The sequence below is a fragment of the Schistocerca piceifrons genome, chromosome 11, assembly GCF_021461385.2.
Source record: "Schistocerca piceifrons isolate TAMUIC-IGC-003096 chromosome 11, iqSchPice1.1, whole genome shotgun sequence".
Classification (NCBI taxonomy): domain Eukaryota; kingdom Metazoa; phylum Arthropoda; class Insecta; order Orthoptera; family Acrididae; genus Schistocerca; species Schistocerca piceifrons.
The window spans coordinates 132,634,995-132,662,034 of record NC_060148.1 but is presented as its reverse complement, the minus strand read 5'-3'; the positions used below and the strand labels follow the sequence as shown (position 1 = coordinate 132,662,034).

Sequence of the window (27,040 nt, the reverse complement as noted above, 5' to 3'; positions counted from 1 at the left end):
ACTTTCACTCATCTGACGTAATACAGGTACGTTAAATCTTTAGCGTTATGCACTCCCGATACAAAACAAATACTATACACTATATTTTGCTTTATTTACGTTACTCTCATTGCAGTATGTCTAGTAAACGAACTTTAAAGGAGATAAATGCAAGTAACGAATAATTTTTACAGCCACTGTATCAACTTTTCCTGTGCTGTACGCAGTAGGCTACTGTGAGTATATTATAGCTGTAAAGAAAGGCATTTAACGAATGATTTCACCATATTGTCTTGTGCTTTTGATTCGGTGAGAGTGTACTCCACTACTGGCCATTCAGAAGTCCCACTCGCAGTTTGGCAGAAAAATGGCCGCCGTATCGTCGTTTTGGCCACTCTTTCCCTATACGGGCTCTCTAGGTAAAACTGTATTGCTCTGCCATCTGTTGATGACAGCTGATACTACTTTGTCAGCTAACTACAGACATATCTGTGCTGCTCTGCTTCGAAGATCTTTGTCATGAAGTGAGGCAGTCGGGAGAAATAACGTGTCGTATCTTACAGTCCGAGCAACACTCTCGAACGCAAAACGATGCAGCCAAACATTTCGTGCGGTCTTACTTCAGAGCAAATTCTCGCAATTCTCAATGAACTGATAAATGGTTTAGATAGTGTAAATGACAGCGGGAGTGATGTAGATGTTGACAATGAAAGTGATTTTGACTGTTTGGAAGAAACACCCGAAAGAAGTGAAGAAGAAACGGTGGACAGTGACAATGACATCAAACCAGGTGCACCAGTGAAACGCGCATGGAATGAAGAAGACTGGAACTGGCAAGAAGTTGACAGCTCTTATGTCTCTTTGAAAACACCATTCGTTGGTAAATGTGGAATTGTGATACAGGTAAATTCTGCAGCTGAAGCGTTCAAGCTCTATTTCGGTGAAACCGTCGTAGAAACAATTGTGTGTGAAAGTAACCGTTATGCTGCAGATTGTATACAAAAACAGACTGTTCTACAACCTCGTTCTAGGCTACATAACTGGGGAGATACTGACAAAGATGAGCTTTGTGTGTTTTTCGCACTGCAGATGTTGATGGGAATTATTCAGAAGCCATCCATAAAGTCATATTTCAGCAAGCATCCGCTTTTGAGCACGCCGATTTTTTACCAGAGTATGCAACGAGACAGGTTTGAGCTACTTTGCACATTCCTTCATTTTGTAAACAATGAAGAACTGAATACATTTGAAGGCAATAAGAGATTGTTCAAGTTGGGTTCCGTCATTCAGCACTTGAATGATACATTTATAAATACATACAACACGGAAGAAAACATGTCTATCGATGAATCTCTTACGTTATGGAAAAGAAGGCTGGCAATAAAAACCTATCTACCTCTAAAATCAGCAAAGTTTGGTATAAAGTCCTATGAGATCTGCGAATCTTCCACAGGTTATTCATGGCAATTTATTATTTATACAAGAAGTTCCACAGAAATAGAAAAGAAATTTCTTTCTGCAGATAGCCTGAAAACCAGTCAGATTGTAGGGAAGCTTGTTGAGCCTCTTTTCAACTGAGGCCATACGTTCTGGATGGACAATTATTATAACCGCATACTTTTGTGCCACTTTTTGAAGGAAAGGGGTACGAATGTAGCTGGCACACTTCGACTGAATACGAAGAATGTACCTGATGTCTCGAGACGTGCAAAACTGATGAAAGGTGAACTCGTAGCATATCATTCACACGGCGTAATGGTACTGAAATGGATGAATAAAATTCAGGTTGCCTTTATTTCTACATTTCATAATGATGCAGTTGTTACGGCAACCAAAAGGGGCAACGAGGTAAGAGAGCCTCATGCATAAAAGAGTACAACAGTTTTATGGGCGGTGTAGATTTGAAGGATCAGAAACTACAACCTTTTCTCACGGAAAGGAAGAAAGGTGTTAAGTGGTATATGAAAATGTTTAGAAGACTGATGAATGTTGCAGTGCACAACACTTTTATTGTTTACAATGCTAGCGAAAAAACAACAGAAGAGATGCGTATAAATTTCAGACTTCTGCTCACAACACAATTGCTGGAAATTCACGGGAAGAATGTAACTTCACTTCGATGTGGGCGACCTTCAAAAACTTCTGTGCCCGAAAGGCTCACAGCAAGGCATTTCATTGAGAAGCCTACAAAGAGATGTGCAGTTTGCTGCAAGAAGACGGGGAAACAGAAGGAAACATCATTCTGATGCGAGGACTGTGGTGTAGGACTTTGTTTTGAAGATTGTTTCAAAATATACCACACTCAAAATTCATTTTAAGTGACAATGTATGTTTTAATCATAATAAATATGTATTGATACTAATTCCTGAAATGTTCATAACACCTGAACAAGTAATTCCCATCCTAGAGCAATTTCACTGAAACGCAGCATTCTGGGGCCAGCCGGCCATATAAACTACTGCCACTAGGCTAGGCAAGTGCCTGGAAACTACCGGCTTGAAGGGTTAAAACGGTCCGTACCAAAAAGCAGGCAGATTCCATGTCGAAAGTGCTATTGTATTTAAATTTGATATTCAACACTGATCATTATGTATTTATATGTTTAATATTTTTTTTTTTTTTTTTGTCAACACAGATCTAAGAATGTAGAAGTAAGAAAAGAGATGAGTGATGACAAAAATCTTCCGGACAAGACGTTATAGTGAAACGACCGAGTTGCACACTTAGTTTGAGTTGTAGCCTGGCCAATAAAATAGATTGTGCCCAGAGTACATAGCCTGTTGTTCTACATAGTAAAAGTAGCTGTACAGGAAGACAATTGGAGGTTCCGTCTCTGTCCGCTATAAGGTAAAAAGCATAATTTGAGATGGGAGAAACCGTCACAGGACCGCACAGCGGCTGGCACGGGTAGAACGGTTGCTCGAGTATCTGATCGGCTGCATTAAGGAATCGTTTACAAAGTTGCAGAGATGTTTAAAGTCAGTGATGTTGCGAGTTACACTAAAATGTGTACCGGATACAGCCAATGAACTAGACAATGTAAATGTTGGGAAATTACTAGTATTTTGTTGACTAATCTACATCCGTGTTGCGATGCACCTCTTCGGGTTCAACTCTTGCTCTCTTGCCTCGAAGGAACTTGCATTTAGGCTAATTTAAAATTTGACCGACAAACTAATAAAGAATATAAATGATCTTGCATGTCATCTATGTCTTTTTACGAATAGGTCTACTTCAAATGAAATTTTTGAGACTTTCAGCAAGACATTGCTGACCCACACTTCGTAATGGAACAGACTACTGAAACTTCCGGTACCACCGGCTGGCAAGGTGTGCGGTGCCGTCAATCAACTTGAAGGAGCGAGTGAACTTTAAGTACGTAAACATAGACTGAAATATTATTATTCTGTTACAAAACTGTTAATATGAGGACAATCATGAGGTATATTGCCACAGAACTATATTATAGACACTTTTCATTTTTCATACTATGTTTTTCATATATGCACACGTGCGATGTGTAAAATATCTATAAACAACCAAGGTTGGCGGTACTGCACAGTTCGTAAGCTCTGTAAACAGGAGCCGGTTGTTGGCGGGTGTAGAGACAATGGGCAGTTGGTGTTGAGACGTCTCGTAATACGCTTTCTTTGAGAAGGCCAACGATAGAGGGAACGAAATGATGTATTGGAAAAGCTGTTACATTGAAAATTGCTGAATATCGTCACGATCAGCATTTATAAAATAAAAGTTGGAAGTTTAAATATGTGTCAGTTCTTACACAGCAGAATACACACCTTGGACCTCAAATTGATTTAACAAACAGCGGATGGCAAGATTCATCACCGGACCACGAGTGTGCAACAACGACCAATAAAGGTAAGAAAGTTATATTACTCTAAATTCAGACTGTCACGATACCTTTCTTTCTCCACGTCTTTAACCCTGTACGTACTCTGTTGTCAGAGTGAACAGCGTGACGGGGACTTGTGGTCCACTTGGCACACCAGGGAGACCACACAGGTTTAAAATGATAATTTGTAGCTTAATATACTACTACTTATAATAATTAATATTTGTCCCCCAGAGAAAGAGGTGCATTACAACTTACAGAGTACAGGTGACTACAGCAGTGCACAAACACTTCTAAAGAGCCAGAGAATTCAGTGCTCTTACCTGTCTCATCAGCGATAGCAAGTTTAGTAACTTTGCTGTTCAATCCAGTGTATCACAACGCATTATCATCCTTAAACCTTCCCCAACATACCAGTCTTTCCTTCTTGGGAGTGCTAAATACTTCACCTTCTGAAGGGAAGTTTTGGTCAGCATTTCTGCCTATACTGACACAGTGAATTTTCCTTTTTAAACTAACACTAATAAAATAACAACTGTCTCTAAAGAACAAAACAAAAGTATTAAACGCACAAGGAACTACTGACAGCAGTAATACAAACAAATTATATACACAGTACTCCGATTCACAAATCTCGCTACGAGATCGAAGGACACCGAATACAGAAAAGTTAAATAGCTGCGTTCACGAGAAATACCCTCGATCCCGGCACACGTCCGTTAGGACCTCTCAAACCTGATTCCGAGGCACACCTTGCCCGTGGTCGACAGCTCCGACCGGTACAGGTAAGAGACGGGCGCGACGGCGCGGATGCGGCGCAAGTGCTCGTCGCCCACCCACCAGCGACCGAGCAGGCACAGCTCGCGCAGCTGCGGCAGCACCCGCACCGCCGCGTCCAGCCGGTCCCCGACCGCCTGCACGTCGTCGCACTTCAGCGTCAGAGAGCGCAGCCGCGGCAGCGCGCACGCGAACTCGTCGCACGGCGACAGGTGCAGCGAGACGAGCCCGCGGCACTGCGGCAGGAAAGACAGGTCGTGCGCCTTGCAGCCGCAGTGCACCGCCGCGTCCGGACGGCGCAGTCGCTCGTTCAGACACGCCGCCATCTCGCTGAAGTCTTCGAAGGACAGCTTGCGGTCCAGCCGCAGGGTCCGCAACCTCGGCAGCCGGCAGAGTTGGGCCAGGCCTGCAACGCACACCACAATACTTAACGTACCTAAGACAGAAGCATTACTGCTTTGCTATGACACTGAACATGTATATTATTATTATTATTATTATTATTATTATCATTATTATTATTCTTTCTTTTCTCAGACGTTATGTCTGGACAAAAATGGACAGTGACGCGGACCTTGATCAAGCGTGACTTCCTTTTAACTGTACGGTATATGTTATATTGCATTTAGGAACTTTCGGGTAATTGAACATGTATCAATAATTACGGATTTCTGTAATTGTATATATAAGTTTGGATGTAGCTGTATTGTAAGTTTGGATGTAGCTGTATTGAATTGATGTACTGGTGGATATTGTGTGGTATGACTCCTGTAGTTGATAGTATAATTGGTATAATGTCAACTTTATTCTGATGCCACATGTCCTTGACTTCCTCAGCCAGTTGGATGTATTTTTCAATTTTTTCTCCTGTTTTCTTCTGTATATTTGTTGTATTGGGTATGGATATTTCGATTAGTTGTGTTAACTTCTTCTTTTTATTGGTGAGTATGATGTCAGGTTTGTTATGTGGTGGTGTTTTATCTGTTATAATGGTTCTGTTCCAGTACAATTTGTATTCACCCTTCTCCAGTACATTTTGTGGTGCATACTTGTATGTGGGAACATGTTGTTTTATAAGTTTATGTTGTAAGGCAAGCTGTTGATGTATTATTTTTGCTACATTGTCATGTCTTCTGGGGTATTCTGTATTTGCTAGTATTGTACATCGGCTTGTGATGTGATCTACTGTTTCTATTTGTTGTTTGCAAAGTCTGCATTTATCCGTTGTGGTATTGGGATCTTTAATAATATGCTTGCTGTAGTATCTGGTGTTTATTGTTTGATCCTTCCGTCTCACTGTATATATTGCCTTTTCTTAGCCATGCGTTGGATGAGTCTTGATCGATGTGTGGCTGTGTTAGATGATACGGGTGCTTGCCATGTAGTGTTTTCTTTTTCCAATTTACTTTCTTCGTATCTGTTGATGTTATGCGATCTAAATGGTTGTAGAAGTAGTTATGAAATTGCAGTGGTGTAGCCGATGTATTTCTATGAGTGATTGCTTTGTGTATTTTGCTGGTTTCTGCTTGTTCTAGAAAGAATTTTCTTAAATTGTCTACCTGTCCATAATGTAGGTTTTTTATGTCAATAAATCCCCTTCCTCCTTCCTTCCTGCTTAATGTGAATCTTTCTGTTGCTGAATGTATGTGATGTATTCTATATTTGTGGCATTGTGCTCGTGTAAGTGTGTTGAGTGCTTCTAGGTCTGTGTTACTCCATTTCACTACTCCAAATGAGTAGGTCAATATTGGTATAGCATAAGTATTTATAGCTTTTGTCTTGTTTCTTGCTGTCAATTCTGTTTTCAGTATTTTTGTTAGTCTTTGTCTATATTTTTCTTTTAGTTCTTCTTTAATATTTGTATTATCTATTCCTATTTTTTGTCTGTGTCCTAGATATTTATAGGCATCTGTTTTTTCCACCGCTTCTATGCAGTCGCTGTGGTTATCCAATCATCTTGTTTAGTGTGTTTTCCCTTGACTATGCTCTTTTTCTTACATTTGTCTGTTCCAAAAGCCATATTTATATCATTGCTGAATACTTCTGTTATCTTTAGTAATTGGTTGAGTTGTTGATTTGTTGCTGCCAGTAGTTTTAGATCATCCATGTATAGCAAATGTGTGATTTTGTGTTGGTATGTTCCAGTAATATGGTATCCATAATTTGTATAATTTAGCATGTTGGATAGAGGGCTCAGAGCAAGGCAGAACCAGAAAGGACTTAATGAGTCTCCTTGGTATATTCCATGCTTAATCTGTATTGGCTGTGATGCGATAGTATTTGAATTTGTTTGGATATTAAGTGTGGTTTTCCAATTTTTCATTACTATGTTTAGGAACTGTATCAATTTAGGATCTACTTTGTATATTTCCAATATCTGTAGTAACCATGAGTGGGGTACACTATCAAAAGCTTTTTGGTAATCAATGTATGTAGCGATCTTTGTTTAGTTTTAGCTTGATATGTCACCTCTGCATCTATTATCAGTTGCTCTTTACATCCTCGTGCTCCTTTGCAACAGCCTTTTTGTTCTTCATTTATAATTTTGTTCTGTGTTGTATGTGTCATTAATGACTGAAGTTAATATTTTGTATATTGTTGGTAGGCATGTTATGGGGCAATATTTATCTGGGTTTGTTGTGTCTGCTTGATCTTTAGGTTTCAGATAAGTTATTCCATGTGTAAGTGTATCAGGGAATATGTATGGGTCTGCAATGTAACTGTTAAATAATTTAGTTAAATGTGAATGTGTTGAGGTGAACTTCTTTAGCCAGAAATTTGCTATTTTATCTTTCCCAGGGGCTTTCCAATTGTGAGTAGTATTAATTGCTCGGGTGACTTCATGTTGCAAAATTATCACTTCAGGCATTTGTGGTATCATCTTGTATGTGTCTGTTTCTCCCTGTATCCACCGTGCATGCCTGTTATGTTGTACCGGGTTTGACCATATGTTGCTCCAGAAGTGTTCCATGTCTGTTATGTTTGGTGGATTGTATATTTTAATGTGTGTGTTACCTATTGTCTGGTAAAATTTCTTTTGGTTTGTGTTGAATGTTTGGTTTTGTTTCCTTCTATTTTCACTTTTTTTTGTATCTTCTAAGTCGTTTGGCCAATGCTTGTAATTTCTGCTTCTTTTCATCTAATTGCTCTATCGCTTCTCGTTGTGAGATTTTACCTAACCTTTTTCGTTCTTTGTCTGACATTTCATTTCTTATAAATTGTGTTATCTGTCCGATGTCTTTTCTCAGTTTTTCTATTCTGATCTGTAGCCTGTGTTGCCATGCTGGTTTTGTGGGTTTCTTCTGTGTGTTGGTTGGTTCTGATCTCTGCCTAGTGTGTATATTTAGTGTAGTGAGTGCTCCTATATAAACCAGTAGTTTTAACTCTTCCATAGTTGCATTTTCATTTATTTTGTTGTGTATGATTGTGTTGATAGTAGTTGTTGTTGTTTCGACTTGTGGGTTATTTGGTGGTCTATGCAAGAATGGTCTAATGTCTGTATTGGTGTCTTTGTATTCTATATATGTCAGCTGAAATTTTACTTCTATATATAACGTGTGTGTCACTTCGTGTTCTATTTGTGCTTGTTCTCGTGGCTGTCTTAAAATTTCATTTCCCTCTGACTGTTTAATTGATGCGTGTTGTTCTTTGTTTGTTTTCTCTGAGGTGTTTGAGTCCATTACTGTATTTTCTTCTTCTTCTGATTGCACATTATTTTGTTCCAGTATTTGTTGTACTTGTTGTTTGATGTTTTCTAATTCTGACTGGGGTATCCTGTTATTTTTTATTATTACACGAATCTGATCAGCTAGTCGTTGTTCTGTTAAAAATTTTAATTCTGGGTATCTGGTTGTGTATACTTGTGACCTGTATCCAGTTGTGTTGGTTCCCAAGTTTGTTGCTTGGTAATAACAGAACATGAGGTGTCAGTTAACTTCATCTGACCATCTCATCCTCTGTCTTTGTTTTCCTTCTAGGGTGGTTGCAGGAAGCATATCCTGTAAAACACCTCTATTTGGATTTAAATCTTTTCCATGTGGCTAGGAGTGTCGTTACCATTGTGGACGGGCATAGGGTTCAAGCATCGTCCCTGACCATGACAGCGCTTGTCCGAGGCTTCTTTAGTTCTGTCCTGAACGAAGTAATCACACTAAAAGGGGGGTTAGCCCTATTAGTGGCTTGTTCTTTTCGTCGCCTTTTATGACTGGCAGAACATACCAGAGGTCTATTCTTTTCCCGGGCCTCCATGGGTTTTATTATTATTATTATTATTATTATTATTATTATTATTATTTCGAAAATACAATCATAGCTGGGTAAAGTTAATCAAAAAGTTAATTTAGGTAATTGTTAATCCGTTACTGGAAAAGTCAACTTCGTTAAGCATTATAGTGTTACTTTACATGAGATATATCGGAAATAAAAATGTTTCCGACATTTCCTGGCAGATTAAAACTGTGTGCCAGACCGAGACTCAAACTCGGGACCTTCGCCTTTCGCGGGCAAGTGCTCTACCAACTGAGCTACCCAAGCACGACTCACACCCCATCCTCACAGCTTTACTTCTGCCAGTACCTCGTCTCCTACCTTCCAAACTTTACAGAAGCTCTCCTGAAAACCTTGCAGAACTAGCAATCCTGAAAGAAAGGATATTGCAGAGACATGGCTTAGCCACAGCCTGAGGGATGTTTCCAGAATGAGATTTTCACTCTGCAGCGGAGCGTGCGCTGATATGAAACCTCCTGGCAGATTAAAACTGTGTGCCCGACCGAGACTCGAACTCAGGACCTAGCTCAGTTGGTAGGGCACTTGCCCGTGAAAGGCAAAGGTCCCGAGTTCGAGTCTCATTCCGGCACACAGTTTTAATCTGCCAGGAAGTTTCGTATCAGCGCACACTCCACTGCAGAGTGAAAATGTCATTCTAAAAATGTTTTCATAAAAAAAAATAAAAAAAATAAGTAAATAAAAAATAAAAAAAGTTTAATCATTTAGTTTCATAATTATTTTGTTATCAACATTAAATCACACGAGAATCAAAATACAGGATAATCGGAGAATATCTCACACAATGTGCATATTTCCACTCAAGAACATCAACACATATGAGAGCGAGGCTTGTTTAGAAAACAAAAACAAAAATGTTCGCCTGGAGTACTTCTGGGCAAAGGGGTTTAAAGTTTTCATCAGCTTCTCTAACAATTTTGATTCGACCACATGTATGGAATTTATGTTTGCAATGAAACAGTTTACTATGGACCAGTCCACACTAGCTGAGACACACCACAGACAACTGATGCCGTTTACAATCCTAAAGTATTTGTTCTCCTGAACCGGATACAAAATTCTTGTACTCACTTAAATGTGTCCACGAATTTTCATCTCTTGTGAAGATAGAACAAGTGCCACCATTTACCTTCCACAGTCAAACCGCTAACAAAAAGTAGTACTTAATGTGAATGAACAACATTCAACATCTGATCACATTAATCACACACACTCCAGCTTAGCCAATTGCTTACATATCCTGAACTTGTGAGGAAACAAATTCCGCGGGCGGTGCAACGTCATTTTTGTCGTAGACAGTAGGTACCTAATTAATCTTAACGGACATGAAGAAAGTTAATGAAAGTTAAAGAGTATGTTTATGTTTATTAAAATCAACTTAATCCTTAATATGTTACTGGAAATGAATTTGTGAGAATGGCCTGTGTTCTACTGAGAATGATCGCACTGGCAAACGACAGCAGTCTCTCCCACGAACATTTTATGTAGTGGGAACACCACAATACACGATCTGTGCAGACAGTGCATACGCAGTGACATAACACAGCAGGGGCAAGATGTGGCACAGTGAGCGGTAAAACTTGCTAGATGTGGACGTTTACCGGTATGCCTCGGGGGCGCCCCCTGTACACGTTATTACACGTGCAAAAAAAGTTGACAGTCGGTGCGGTGGCTGATGGGAGAGACAGTAAAAGCATTTCTCATTTACAGTTGCTCCCATCAGCCACCACACCGAGTGTCAACTTTGTTTGCGCAACTATTACAAACACCTCAGAGAAAACAGACATAATACTGTGTAAATGCTCAAGACAAGCCTTAGATCTTAAATCGTGTTCAATGTGGCCAGACATATTGACTAATGTGTGTGAGTTTACAAGTTGCTAATATTTGGGTCCGTCTTCACAACTTATGTTAGATAGTTGGAACAATACAGAAGATTACCACTGAAGACGTGTTTGTCATTCAGTATCTGGAAGCTGTGAGAGGCACTTTTACAGCATCACTCTGCCCGGACACAGAGTTGAGAGGAACAAGTTAGCACACAGCCGCAGTACAGAGTAGCTGTGCCAAGACAGCAAAACTAAAAGGCAACTGTATTCGAAACAGAACAACCGAGGGTAGCCCAGACCACACCACACGGAGATCCACCGTACAGTGTTCCCTGCTCATGGTGTTACTGCTAAAGACACACACACACACACACACACACACACACACACACACACACACACACACACACAATTTTTCCCTGTATAATTTACATCATCAAAAACGCTCTGGAACTGCAACTTTGAGAATACCAAGGAAGAATTTTCACACGAAGCTGCCCAATACAAATCCTCAGCCTGAAACTAATAATGGAATAATGCATGTACAGAAATAAACAGCTTTTTACTTCATTCATAGATTTCAAAACAGCGTATCATAGAATCTATACTTTTAAAAAATTAAAAAAAAAAATTAAAAAAGGCGTAAGATATATGGTCTTCATCCCAAATTGATACAAATCATGTAACTAAATTTAACAGACACAAATTCCAAGGTAAAGTTCATGAAAGAAATTTAAAAGCTTTTAGAATAAAAACCTGTCTTAGATAAGGTGATGGATTATCCCCACTGCTTTTCACCTCTCATCTCCCCCCCCCCCAAATGCGCGCATGCTCGTGCCCCACCTGTGAACACGCACACCAAAAATCAAAATTGGAGTAAAACCATCAATAAGAACAAAGTTCTGGGGGTTAGTGGATGATAAACTCTCTTAGCTCTTGACATGTTAGAAGTTCCTGCCCACATCACCAATATCAAAAAAATTGCATTAAAAACAAGATTCAAGTATCAACGGTCCTTCGCGAAAACTGAGGACGTGCTCACGAAACCCCTTGTGTATAAGTAAAGTCTTCATAATCAATCGAAAGATGTACACAGGTCTTTAATTCGAAAAATCTTGGCGAAATCAAAGCATAACATAAGTGAGAAAGAAACGTGGATAAACAAAACCAATGAAATGAAAAAAGCTCAAGTCACACACGGTCAATGTATAATATGAAATGCTGTCGACAGAGACTAAGCTCCAACACTGTAAAGCCATAACTCTCCTGAAAGCCACTTGTGACTACAAAACACTGCTCCAAATTACAAATTAAGGAAGAACTGATCAGCTCCTCAAAACTGAAAGAAGAATCATTGTGACTTGCATAAATAATAAACACCAGGTCAAAGGAGTCTGGAGAATCTTACCCAATGAAATTTTCTATCAAGAAATTGACCCAATCGCCAGCACAATGAAGAAGAAAAGAATCTCTCATTTCTTTCTCAACCTGTGACTGCACTGAAACAGTATTTTACAACCCGTGACGAGAAATCTTAGAAAGACGACAGAGGACAATGGATCTGAGAAATTCAGCAAGACCTTAAAGTAGCTGGAATCCATATAACAGATGAAGAGAACAAAGATAAAATTAATACTCTTCTTACAAATAATAAATGACACATAGGAGGGCTACAGAGGCTTCATAGGAAATGAGAAAATTACAGTCTGAAAGAATGAAAAGGTACGGGTGGGCAACAACCAAACACTATAAAACCTACATCACAAGCACTACTCTGCAACTCACAATTTAGTGCTGGGAAGAGGTACGTCAAACCACCTCCACCCTATTGCTCTATCATTTCACACACTAACAGCGTGTGTGAAAAATGAAACACTGATTTTTATTACAATGATAATTTCTCCCTATGTAGGTGGGTGCCAAGAAATATTTTCACATTCAGAAAAAGAAAGAACTGAAATTTCATGAAAAGATCTCACCACAATGATCAAACCACTGTTTTTATGATTGCTACACTACTTGCGTATCATATCCACGACACACTCTCCCATATCTCACGATAATACAAAATGAGCTGCCCTTTGAAAAAGTTCAATGTCCTGCTTAAATCCTATATGATATAGATCCCACACTGCACAGCAATTCTCCAAAAGAGAACAGACACGAGTAGTGAAGGCAGTAGAGACTTGTGGCATCTTTTAAGTGTTCTGCCAATGAAACACTTGTCTTCGTATCACTTTCCCCACGGCGCTATCTATAGTTCCAATTTAAGTTACTTGCAATTGTAGTAGCAAAGTATTTAGTTGAATCTACAGCCTTCAGATCTGTGTGATTTATTGAGTAGCCAAATTTTAGCAGATTCCTTTTAGCACTGGTGGATGACGTCATGCGTTTGTTATTTATGTTCAATTGCCACTTTTTGGACAGTAAAGATATCTCATCTAAATCATTTTGAAATTGGTTTTGATCATCTGATGACTTCATGAGATGGTAAATGATAGTATCATTGGCAAAAAAAATCTAAGAGCACTGCTCAGGTCGTCTCCTAAATCATTTATACACAGTAGAAACAGACAGGGCCTAGGACATAAACTAGGGGAATGCCGGTTATCACTTCCGTTTTACCTGACGACTTTCCGCTGACAGCATTCATTACTTTAAGTAAATAAAGACCTAGTCGTGTCTGACCGTGATGTTAGTTTCTCAATTTGTGTGACTATTTGTCAATAAATCATTTTCTTCGAGGTAATTCATAAAGTTCGAACACAGTATGTGTTCCAAAATTCTACTGCAAATTGATGGCTGTGACACGGGTCTGTAATTCAGTGGATTACTTCTATTTCATTTGTTGAACACCATTATGACCTGTGCAACTTTCCAGTCTTTAGGTAAGGATCTTCCATTGAGGGAGCATTGTATATGACTGCTAAGTACGGAGCTATTGGGTTAGCATACTCTGAAAGGAATCTGACTGGTATACAGTACAGATCAGAGGCCTTGCCTTTAGTAAATGATTTAAGCAGCTTCACTACACCAAGGATATCTATTTCTATGTTACTCATGTTGCCAGCTGTTCTGGATTGGAATTCTGGAGTACTTACTTCATTTTCTCTGGAGAAGGAATTTTGGAAAACTGTGTTTACTAACTCCAGTTTAGTGCACTGTCAACAGTAACATTATCACTGCTATCGGACAGTGAAGGTATTGACCGTGTCTTACTGCTGATTACACTACTGGCCATTAAAATTGCTACACCACAAAGATGACATGCTACAGACACGAAATTTAACCGACAGGATGAAGATGCTGTGATATGCAAAGATTACTTTTCAGAGCATTCACACAAGGTTGGCGCCGGTGGCGACACCTACAGCGTGCTGACACAAGGAAAGTTTCCAACCAATTTCTCACACACAAACACCAGTTGACCGGTGTTGCCTGGTGAAACATTGTTGTGATGCCTCGTGTAAGGAGGAGAAATGTGTACCATCATGTTTACAACTTTGATAAAGGTCGTGATTGCGGTTTACCATAATGCGACATTGCTGCTGGCATCGGTCGAGATCCAATGACTGTAAGCAGAATGTGGAAACGGTGGGTTCAGGAGGGTAATACGGAACCCCGTGCTGGATCCCAACGGCCTTGTATTACTAGCAGTCGAGATGACAGGCATCTCATCTGCACGGCAGTAATGGATCATGCAGCCACGTCTCGATCCCCGAGTCTACAGATGGGGACGTTTGCAAGACAGCAACCATCTGCATGAACAGTTCGACGACGTTTGCAGCAGCACGGACTATCAGCTCAGAGACCGTGGCTGCAGTTACCCTTGACACTGCATCACAGACAGGAGCACCTGCGATGGTATACTCAACGAGAAAGCTGGGTGCATGAACGGCAAAACGTCATTTTTTCGGATGAATCCAGGATCTCTTTACAGCATCATGATGGTCGCATCCGTGTTTGGTGACATCATGGTGAACACACATTGGAAGCGTGTATTCATCACCGCCATACTGGCGTATCACCCGGCTTGATGGTATGGGGGTGCCATTGGTTACACATCTCTGTCACCTCTTGTTCGCATTGACGGCACTTTGAACAGTTGACGTTACATTTCAGGTGTGTTACGACCTGTGGCTCTACCCTTCATTTGATCCCTGCGAAACTCTACATTTCAGCAGGATAATGCACGACTGCATGCTGTAGGTCCTGTGCGGGCTTTTCTGGATACAGAAAATGTTCGACTGCTGCCCTGGCCAGCACACTCTACAGATCTCTCACCAATTGAAAACGTCTGGTAAATGGTGGCCGAGCAACTGGCTCGTCACAATACGCCAGTCACTACTCTCGATGAACTGTGGTATCGTGTTGAAGCTGCATGGGCAGCTGTACCTGTACACACCATCCGAGCTCTGTTTGACCCAATGCCCAGGCATATCGAGGCCGTTATTACGGCCAGAGGTGGTGGTCCTGGGTACTGATTTGTCAGGATCTATGCACCCAAATTGCGTGAAAATGTAATCACATGTCAGTTCTAGTATAATATATCTGTCCAATGAAAACCCGTTTATCATCTGCATTTCTCCTTGGTGTTGCAATTTTACTGGCCAGTAGTGTAGTTTGCACGTGACCAAAGTCACATGAAATTTTCTGCTGATTTTGAGATAGAATTTATATTAAAAAAAAAATATTTTTTTAATTAATGAAAACATCCTATAATGAAAGACATTACACACACACACACACACACACACACACACACACACACACACACACACAGATCACTTTTAAAGCTGAAAATAATGATAATGAGTTACAAAAATTTTAAAGATCACCAATAATAAAATCCTGAGTATACTCATACACTGACATTGGCTAAAATATCTTGAGCCCTGAAGCCCTAAAAATGTATTTCACAACTGTTTACTGTGAGCATAAATCTTGGAGGAGCTGACTGGAGCACAGTGAATGTATTTGTCTCGTACCACTGGCAAGTACTTGTCACATGACTGACTTTTAGTTGCTAATGAAGTAACATCACATTCTTCTTCATTTTCTGAGCCACTAAATTCAATGTCAAGGTCAGGATAACTAGTCATATTTTTTTGAAAGCACTGCTTAAACAACAATACAGGGGACACTCGGAAAGTGTGCGTTTTGTTGTCTAAAGCCGCGTACACACTGAGACTGAAACATGTTTTCAAAACATGTTTCCGGTAGCTTGATGTGGACACCATTTGGAAACATGTTTCGAAACATGTTTGGAAACACAGAAACATCTATCCGTAGCAGTGTCGGTACAGATCAAAGGAAACAATGTTTCCGGCTAGCTACCACTTGTCACCGCTGCACGGCGCTAGCGTATGTGTGTGTGTGTCGTCAACTTTTTAGCGGTGTTCTGTTTACTGTCGTTTTCATTTTCGCTTTGTTTTGTAGAATAATGGAGTGGTCAAGGCAACAAATTGTCGATTTAATTGCAATGTACCAGGAGGAGGATTGTTTATGGAACGTCCGGAGCAAGGATTACAAAAATACCCTTAAAAAACACGATGCTCTTGCAAAAATTGCAACAGCCTTTAGCACGGACAAGGGAAGTGTTGAGAAGAAAATACGATCGCTAGTGGTTGCGTACAGGCGCGAGAAAAGAAAAATTATTGCCAGCAGACCATCTGGTAGTGGTGCAGACACTGCATATGACTCGAACTGGTTCGGCTATCGGCTGCTGCAGTTCTTGGACGATGTACATGAGCCAAAGGAGACAAAAGATACTGTGGAAAATGAGGTACGAAAATTATGCTTGTTTGTCTTTATTTGTATTTTATAGTACACAGTCACATTCACCCATAGTTATTTTGCCACGGTACACTTCCGTGTGGGCTTAAAAAATAATTAGCAAATTCGTCTCGAATTTGTTTATTCGTGGAAGCAGCTTTCCTTGGTATATTCTGTGCTGAAATGAAAACTGATGCAGTGTCATCTCGTCTCCATGTGCCTGGAATCATTTCACCTGTTTGTAAATCGTAGGAATCGAAGCTTCCATGTGGGGAGTACTGGTTCCTTGCCGCAGCATTTCGCCTTAAAAAATTGTGGAGACATACAGCTGTAAGTGTGACAGTTTTTGCCTTTTCCGGTTGTAGCAACATAGGTTTTTTAAACACACGAAAAACTGAAGCCATAATGCCGAAAGTGTTCTCAACAACCATTCTGGCCCTTGAAAGCCTGTAATTAAAAACTCTCTCTTTTGAACCTTTAACATGTTTTCCCGGGTAGGGTTTCATAATGTTTTCCTGTAAGGGAAATGCATCATCTGCTACAAAAACATATGGTAGGGCCTTGGTGCCACCTGGTAAGCATTCGGCATGTGGCAAGTTAAGTTTCTTTTTGTTAATCAACTCATTTATGCTCGCGTTTTTGAACACACCACCATCTGATATTCTGCCTTGGCAGCCGATGTCTGCGTACAAAAAGTTGTAGCTGGCATCGACGACAGCAAGCAGCACAATGCTGAATGAACCTTTATAATTGTAATATTCACTTCCACTACCAACAGGGCACTGTAGCACGATATGTTTCCCGTCAATTGCTCCGACACAATGGGGGAACTGAAGAATCTGTGAGAATAAACATGCTGTTTCACTCCAGTCGTTTTCAGTCGCAGGTATCTGAAAGAAAGAAATTTGATTTTCAGGTTTTCGTACATTCGCCAGAGGGCACAATTGAGGACGAAGAGGTTGCAGCTGGACCTTCCAGTCCTCCACCACCAAAAATCAGAAGGATGATGGGCGAGAAAAAAGACATGCAGCAACCCTTCAAGATTGCTACTCAATTGCTAACTAAAGTGCTGCAAAAACAAGAAGACAAGGACGATGAATGCAGTGCGTATGGGCAGTATGTGGCCTCAGTTTTAAGGAAATTGCCCGAGTTACAACGAGCAAAAACAATGGCTATTCTTAATAATGTACTAATGAAACAACATGTAGCGTATTTAGAAAGTGAGCAGTCGAAAAGGGGTATGAATGTAGCAGGGCCATCATCATCAAGTAACAATTCCCCTGTTACATTTACAAGCTATGTAGACAGTGACAGTGACAACGCAGTTGAAGAAGTTGTGTTTGACGAATTATGTAACGTAATTGAGAAATAATAACCTTCGTAAATGTGCTTATTTAACGATGTTTTTCATTTACTTACCTTTACATAATCCTTCAGTACTTCCACCAGAGCTTCACATACTTCGGGTACTACTTTAGATATTGCTTGTTTCGAAATGCGAAATAAATACGCAAGGCTCTGAAATGAATCTCCTGTTGCCAGGAAACGAAGAGTAACTGCAAGCCTTTGGTTGACTGAAATAGCTTTCCTGAAATTCGTGTCTTTTTTTGAAACAAATGGTGATATCATATTTGCCAGATATTCAAAATCGGTAGGTGAGATCCGAGTGAAGTTGCGGAAGCCAGAGCCGTCTTCCATACTCAGCTCACGTAGCAGATTATTTCCGCTAGTTCTTCTATAGAATGTTTTTCTCCACCAACGACGAGGACGCCTTTCATTTTGTTTGTGTAAACCTTCTAGCATTAATAATGCAGCTCCACATATCATTATTGTTTCTTCGACACCAGACATAACGCAGCAGCAGACGATACGAACACAATAACACAAGGGGCACTGCAGACGGCGTGAACACACGAGAAATGTTTGCCGCCAGTGTGGACGGAAACAGAGACCAGAAACAAAGTCGGAAACATTTGCGAAACATCGCAGAAAACAATGTTTCCGGCAGAAACATGTTTCCAGTGGCAGTGTGTACGCGGCTTAATATCCAAAGCTGCACACAGTAAAGACAATATCTAGTGAAAATCACCTCAATCAAAACATGACAGCCAGGCTAAAATGTAGGACCCGATGCCCTCTAGCAGCCGAACACTTAACTATCAGCGCTAAACGGATATAAGCAGGTTTTGTTTTTTTTTAAGTTCTGCTCTTAAGTTGCCCGAGTATAATTGTGATTTTAAGTTTCTGTGAAAATAATAAAAACGAGATAACTCAAGGTTTTATGTTATGGGGTTAAAGTTGACAATAAAGGTTTATACTTATCGTGAAGGGTAGACAGAGTGAAACTGAATTCCAGTGACAAAAGTTTGGAAGGTGTTCATGGATATTTTTGGAGAATTTTGGTACACTGGACTTGCTGGCTTTGTAGAGTAAATTTACAATTTGTTTCATTTTTTAGCAAAAAAATATTTGTCTTTGTACTGCACGAAAACATCTGTACAACAGCGCAAGTGCTTACAGTGTGTACCTCGTTTGGAAACAGACCTGTTCTATTCACTTACCGTACTCGCTGTTGACAATACTAATGTTAAATTCACCCTCTGCCCTGAGGCTCGCAAGGTTTGGAACAGTAATATAATGTGTGTGTCAGATGTTCTATATTGATATATAGAAATATTTTTTCTATTTTTTATTGAGCCTCCTAATTTTGTAAATGATTAATTTGTTTTAATTTTAGGCAATTCTTTGCAAGTTTCATGTGAATTTTTAACCATTAATGTATAATTACTGGTCGATGCATATGATTTACCAATAAATCCCCAACCCTGATTCTTTCAGGAGTTGAATTTCCTTGTATAAAACAACTCCAGACATCTGATTACTTCACAAATGAGTGTGTGTGCTCAGATATTTTAAGTTACGCACAAAAACCTTTATGGTTAGAGACGCAAAGCCTTAAATATGTTGGTATTATTTGTTTTCACTCCAGGAGTCTAGTTTGGGTAATTCAGGCTCCATTTTACGCAAAGTTAAGTTTTTCATGCATCTCAATGTTTATGACATATCTCCAGAAGTGTGTGTGGTACAATGATATAATTTTGCAGGTACATTCAATGGTATATGAGGATACTGTCCACAAAATGTCTTGCAAATAGAGTTTGTTTTAACTGAGTGATAAAAGTTGTGCTTGATGCTGAAGCTTTAGAGCTTGAACAGTGAGAAAGTAGAAAGTGAGAAACATTTTTTATTTTGTAAGGGTGTCAGCAAGAAAAGTTCCAAAAACGTTTTGAATTGCATGTAAGGTCTGTTTTGCAAGTCACTAGTGCCGTAATTCTCCAATACCTGACAAATATAGTCCAGGTAGCTTGCGCGCCTTGAGCTACTCTGCCTCGACTTATACTGGTTTCTAATCCAAATACCTGACCTAGTGTGTGAAATCTTTAACAAAAGATTATACCCTTCAACAGCACAAGTAATGAAACACTGAAGAAGGGAAACCAGAGGAGAACTCGTCTGCTTTCAGTAGGTGCAAAGGTGTCAAAGGAAAAGGTGGACAGCACAGCGTGTACCGAGCCAGTACAATTAGTAGAGTCGCGGCAAGATGACGACACACTGAGCTCTGAGGTTTTGTAAGATGTTATGCTAAACAGGAGGAACTAATACTTAGTGCAATAAAAGTGGTACTGGGGGGCTAACAAAGCAAAGAAGCTAAATGAAACAGGTCAACTGCCCCAATTTAATCCTCGCAACACTGAAAAGGTGAATGAAATAAGTATTTGTGTCACTGATGTTGAGAAACAGCTGATATCAATTAAATTGAACAACTCTCCAGGCCCTGATGAAATTCCTGTCAAATTCTATACCGAATTTGTGGCTGAGTTAGCCCCTCTTCTAACTGTAATCTGTCGTAGAACCCTCTTCTTGGAAAAAGGCACAGGTCGCACCCGTCTACAACAAGGGTGGTAGAAGTGATCCACAAAACTACCATCCAACATCCTTGACATCGATTTGTTATAGAATCTTAGAACATAGTCTGAGGTCAAACATAATGAGGTATTTTGAACAGGATGACCTCCTCAAAGACTACCAGCGCAGTTTTCAAAAACATTTATCGTTTGAAACCCGTTTGAAACCCTTCTCTCACTTTTCTCATATAACATACTGGAAGTGTGGTGTTCAGTTGTGCACAGGTGACATTCACAACTGTTCACTGATGATGCGCAGGGTGTCAGTTTTAGAGTGAACTGTCAAATGTTTCAGCGTTACCTTCGCTGAGAGAGACAGTGCACTCGCTTTGCCACAATGTGTAAACTCTTGTCGTAGTCATTTATTGTGGTTTGTTTGCAATGATGGAGTGCCTGGATAGAAGTGTACCGGGTGATCAAAAAGTCGGTATAAATTAGAAAACTGCATAAATCGTGGAATAATGTAGATAGAGAGGTACAAATTGACACATACGCTTGGAATGACATGGGGTTTTATTAGAACCAAAAAAATACAAAAGTTCAAAAAATGTCCGACAGATGGTGCTTCATCTGATCAGAATAGCAATAATTAACATAACAAAGTAAGAGAAAGCAAAGATGATGTTCTTTACAGGAAATGCTCAATATGTCCACCATCATTCCTCAACAATAGCTGTAGTCGAGGAATAATGTTGTGAACAGCACTGTAAAGCATGTCTGGAGTTATGGTGAGGCATTGGCGTCGGATGTTGTCTTTCAGCATCCCTAGAGATGTCGGTCGATCATGACACACTTGCGACTTCAGGTAACCCCAAAGCCAATAATCGCTCGGTCTGAGGTCTGAGGACCTCAGAGGCCAAGCGTGACGAAAGTGTCAGCTGAGCGCACAATCGTCACCAAACGATGCGCACAAGAGATCTTTCACGCGTCTAGTAATATGGGGTGGAGCGCCATCCTGCATAAACATCGTACGTTTCAGCAGGTGTTTATCAGCCAGGCTGGGGATGATGCGATTCTGTAACATATTGGCATACCTCTCACCTGTCACGGTAACAGTTACAAAACCAGAATCACGCATTTCCTCGAAGAAAAAAGGCCCGATAACGGTAGATGTAGTAAATCCAACCCATACCGTGACTTTCTTGTCATGCAATGGAGTTTCCACGACAGTTCTAGGATTTTCAGTAGCCCAAATTCTGCAGTTGTGTGCGTTGACAGACCCTCAGAGCGCGAAATGAGCTTTGTCGGTCCACAACATGTTACTCAACCAATCGTCATCTTCCGCCATCTTTTGAAACGCCCACACCGCAAATGCCCTCCGCTTCACTAAATCGCCAGGTAACAGTTCACGATGCCGATGGATTTTGTACGGATAGCATTGGACGGTACGCCTAAGTGCCAACCAAATAGTAGTGTATGGAACGCCGGCGCGACGTGCGACTGCACGAGCGCTGACTCCCCCGTGCACAGACGAACCCGCTACAGTCTCCATTTCTTCCTGAACTGTCTCAGCAGCATTACGCCTTGAACTCGGTCGGCCACTACGAGGTCTGTCATCTAAACAACCCGTGGTTTCGAACTTCGAAATCATTCTCACCACAGCTGCATTTGTCAACGGACATTTACCCATTAGAATCCCCTTCCTATGGCAATAGGATCGTAACGCTGAACTAGCGCATTCCCCATTCTGATAATACAGCTTCACTAAAAGCGCCTTTTCAGGTAACATCAACATGCTGCGACTGCTGGCGCATCTGATTCTCTCTCTCATTTCAGCTCCTTTTATTCATGATTGTCGTGCGCAGTCACTGACGTTTTGCTGTCCAGTGCCATCTGTCGGACATTTTGTGAACTTTTTTTCTTTTCTGTTTCTAATAAAACCCCATGTCATTCCAAGCACGTGTGTCAATTTTTACCTCTCTATCTACATTATTCCGTGGTTTATTAAGTTTTCAAATTTATACTGGCTTTTTGATCACCCGGTACTTCTGTTGATAGAAGTATGCAGATCCCACAGGTGCTTGTCGGATCCTAAAGATCCAAATTGCCAATATGCTGACGGTGCCAATACAGCTAGTTAAGTTGTTCCGTGTAATTTCTATAAGCGAAATAAAGGTCATCAAAATAAACACATAATGCAGATTAATGTAAAATAAAAATACACTAAAGACCTGGCCATTCTCATAGCCTACATCGACAGTATCTGTCTTAATGTCACAGTTTAGCTACTACTTTATGAAATATTAATGCAGGAACAGAATACGAAGTCTGTTCAAAAAATTGCCCACTAAATTTTTCTACGCTTACCATTTACTTATTGTGCACAGTCTGCTTCAAAATACTCTCCTTCACAACTGATACACCACTCCCAATGCTGTCTCCACATTCGGAAGCAGTCTCGGTACGCTTAAGTCCGCAGGGGCCGGGTTTGGAGAGTACAGAGGATGAGGCAGCACAACGTTTTCATTTTTTCTGCAATAGTCACGCACCAACAGGGATGAAGGACGGATGCACGAGTGCGTTATTGTGATGCAAGAGCTGTGAATCGTCTTGCCACATTTCAGGCTGTTTCCTTCTCACATTTTCTTGCAGAATGTTACATTCTTCTGCAATCTCTTAGGCAGGCAGTCTTCAATTGGGGCACACAATTTCGATGACGTTACCGATACGAACACTGTCGGTAGATGTCGAAGTGTGTCCTGAACGAGGGTCATCTCTAACTTCTGTCTGGTATTTTTAAAGTGTGTGAAGCATTCACAACACCGATTACAGCTTAAGCACTCATCACTGTATGCTTCCTGCATCATTTAGTGTGTCTCTGTAAAGATTTTAATGATTTTCATGCAAAATTTAATACAGATACGTTTCTCCTCTAACTCTGCCATCTCACAAGCCACAAAATGTGCAACAACATTCTACCAAATACGGCACTGAACAATAACTAACAGACATTCAACAATGAAACTTCTCTCAGTTACACATTAAACACAGGCACATGCAGGGATACCAACCTCATTTCGCTCAAACACACCATTGGCGTGAAATTACAAATGTTCCAGAATTTTTTGAACACCCCACGAAAGTGAAAATTGTTTTCCCCGACAAAGATGTGCCTGATCGTTTGTATGTTTTTATATTACATTTCTCATTTTTAGTATCTGTATCTCCCCCGCATTTACCTTTGTACAATCCTTGAGTGTTTTGCATATCATACTACATACGTACAGAATTATTTGGGAAACAGATGCAGTTGACACACGAAACAGATACTCAAGTCTAGTGTGTCACTTGTTGCTACAAATTACAGTGTTAGTGCTTCCCTGACTTGCCAAAAGGCATCATCGACAATTTTGGTCTCCCTTTGAAATCTTTGCCTCAGTCACATCTAAGAGAGGGTGAAAATCATCCATCAACATGCACGTGAAGTTTCAGAATAAAGCAAGCAATGTTGCAGTTGCAAATCACTGATCAGAGCCAAAATAAGCACATCTTTCACGCCTGTGCATAAATTCAGACATTCACATTTATGTGTGTCAGCACTGTTGTGCTTTCATGACCGAAAGTGTGTTCGCTACACAAAATAAAACTGGTTGTACGTGTCTTTCCTCCGTCACACTGTACTGAATATAGGTTAAGCAACTTTTCTGCAACAATGTTTTAGAGACAAAATACAAAACACACTGTATGATTTATCTTTGTTTCGTTATTTGGAGGCACGAGTCTATGATGGCGTGCACGACCAAACTCCGTGTGCAATGCTTGCAAATGCGCATTCGCCTGTGATCACTCGTTTCAGCTTCTGTGTAAAGAGGGCTTAAAACAGTATTCTGTGATTGCATTCCTTATCACAAAAGGTGAGGCACCAAAAATCACATTCACAGAAAGCTGAAGGAAGTGTGCAGAGATGTTACAGTGGATGTAAGCACCGTCAGACGACGGTTTCGCTGTGGTAGAGAACCTGAAGGGCAAACACCATTTGCCAATATAACACGGAGGGGCTTGCGGACGATGAAGTGACTTCACACGACATCTAGAGGACGTGCTTCCTCATTTTTTGCAAACTAGATGAACAGACTCTATCCACTAACAACCCCCTCAAGAAGTCTAAAGCACATCGTCAGCGAATTTGACCGGCAAAAGTTAAGGTGGATGTTGTTCTTTTGCAAGACAATGCAGAACCACACGAATTGCTAATAACAGCTTGATAAGCTTCAGGCACCAATATCAAACTGTCGATGTTCTAAATAAAGGAAAGAAATAAAATTAATAAGCATTCAATTAGCAAAGTTTTCAACATGGCTGCATGGTCAGTGACCATTTTCAAAGTAAAATTCAAGCAATAACAGTCCTCGGTCGCAAAAATTAAGTCTTTTGACCTGGTTTCAGCACTACTATGAGTGCCTTCATCAGAAGTAAAACATTCAAGCTGACCTATAACCTAAGTACAAAAATTATGTTTTTTTTTTTTTGTATAAATGTAAGTACTGACTGACAGTACAAGAAAGAAACAGTACTTACATGTCACCTATAAAATAAATATCAAGCAATACACCTTTAGTCACAAAATTTTTGAAGTAGAACAGATGCAAGGCAAGCCGCTACTGTCTCCTCACACATGTCAAGTTACAGGTAGCATCAGACTGAGACGCCCACGTTAGCAATTGCGGCCAGGTGAACATTACACCGAGAGTGCCATCAAGTAACTGCAAATACGAACTGGCTACTGAACATTCAAAATATAGACAGATAAATACTATGATGAACATTATTTAGTACATGGAGTAAAAGGCAACACTTTATCTGACAGCAGCAGACATGGTAACATTTTGTCTACATAAGAGCTTAGAAGTACAGTTTAAAGGCTGAAAATGCCATTATAGAATTACAGATGGGGCTGAATGACTCAGCGTGTAGAAAAACGATACAACACGAAATGATTTCGTGTTCCCTCGTGCAGTTACCGAAATGTTTTTTCTACCTAAGTCGACTCATAATTGGTGTTCTTTTGCAAGACAATGCAGAACCACACACCAGGTAGTTCAACACCGGCAAAACTGAAAAAATTCGCGGGAAAACCTTGACGTCACCTCGCAGCCGCCAAAGAAGTGCAGACTTCAATAAATTCTGTGCACTAAAGTGTGCGTCAATTATGACGGCGGCCGAGTTTAGGTTCGTTCTGCGCATCTGACATCACAAAACACAGTCAGCCAATGAACAGAGAACGACGTTGCCAGAGCTCAACTGCAGTGCAGAGCACGGACGAGTGTCTTCAGTTTTAGAAACGTTCAGTCATAAATAAAGTAACTGAACGAAAGCAATGTCTTGATAGCAGAATTTCTTTTATAGAAAGTTTTGAAAAAGCATTCTTTATACCAGTTGCTTCATAGTCTATTATTTAATTAAACCAAACTAGCAATAAGCCTCCTAATTCAGGCGATACCAAGGAAAGTTGTTTGTATCATTCTCACTAACCGCTTTTTCGCAATAAAGAACAGTGGTAATTGTTTATTTCCTATTGTACTTCGACGAAACGTGAGTAATTCATAGTCATACCAACAGTGTTTGTCAGTATTTTGCATCCTAGTCTAAAGTCCTCCATGAACAAAATTTAGTGAAGAGCTGCATTAGCGTAATGGTTAAAGTGTTTGGCTGCAAGGCGAAACGTTCCGAGTTCAAATCTTGGTAAGTGCTTAATATTTTCTTTATTTAAAAACAATATCTAAGTGTCTTACTTCATGAATTTTATTCGTTTGAATGTAATTTCTTGAAATTTCTAGTGGCGACTGAAATCAACCATACAGAAAGTATACGCTATGGACTTTTACTTCTGCAAACTCTTCAAAATTTCGTGCAGTGGTTTACTACATTTAATGCTGCACAACAACTGCGTTGAACATCGAAACAAAATTCAGTCATTTATGGGGGGAAGGTAACAGTCAAGAAGATGTGTAAAAATAACATTTTTGGCCCAAATAGTTTTTGTGAAATTGAATGATAAGCGTGTCAAAGCAGTCTGAACACCATGTGTCTGCACAGGCGAGCAGTGCAGTGGTGACAAAATCGCGCACAGCGCAGAATGCGGGGAGCAAGTCTCTGTAGCAGCGAAAGGGTTAATGCGGCCGTGGTGGCTTTACTTCATTAACTGCGCGCTCCTCCCTAAACGTAAGTTTCCTTGGCGCGTGCAACTGGCAACGCAGCAATCTCCCATGTCTGGGCGGGCATGCGCGAACCGCCAAGATAAAAGAATTGAACTATAGTGGCTGAGAAAGCAAGACCACAATTTCTACTGCGCACGTATATGTGCTCTCATTTCAAAGTGGAAAAAAACTGTGGACAAAATGAAACTGTGAATGTTATAGCTGGTATCCTTTGTATATGGCATTTACTTTTGTTGTAAAGAAAAAAAAAATATTTGGTACTGCTTTCTGACTGACTCTCATACAACACAGTAACACAGCATACAATAGCTATACTTCACCCTGTACTGGCAACTAGGTAATGCTGGAACAGCCAAAAATAGACGACTACCGAACCGCGCCTTTCGACACCTAACTTTTACCGATTCGGCGCTAAAGAG

General features: G+C 40.3%; 2 protein-coding genes across 2 annotated transcripts; one reads left to right on the top strand and one right to left on the bottom strand.

The window, feature by feature from the left end:
* The first annotated feature begins 16,050 nt into the window (after positions 1–16,050).
* On the top strand, positions 16,051–17,881 carry LOC124720362. The gene is made up of 2 exons (XM_047245693.1): positions 16,051–16,508; positions 17,415–17,881. Exons 1-2 carry the CDS (start codon positions 16,167–16,169, stop codon positions 17,868–17,870), a joined length of 798 nt encoding a protein of 265 aa, XP_047101649.1. The 5' UTR covers positions 16,051–16,166; the 3' UTR covers positions 17,871–17,881.
* LOC124720361 (protein ALP1-like) lies at positions 16,518–18,375 on the bottom strand. Its single transcript, XM_047245692.1, has 2 exons — positions 17,918–18,375; positions 16,518–17,388 (listed from the first exon to the last, which is right to left on the bottom strand). The coding sequence occupies exons 1-2, from the start codon at positions 18,347–18,349 to the stop codon at positions 16,564–16,566; spliced, it is 1,257 nt and encodes a 418-aa protein (XP_047101648.1). The 5' UTR covers positions 18,350–18,375; the 3' UTR covers positions 16,518–16,563.
* Between the last annotated feature and the right edge of the window lie 8,665 nt (positions 18,376–27,040).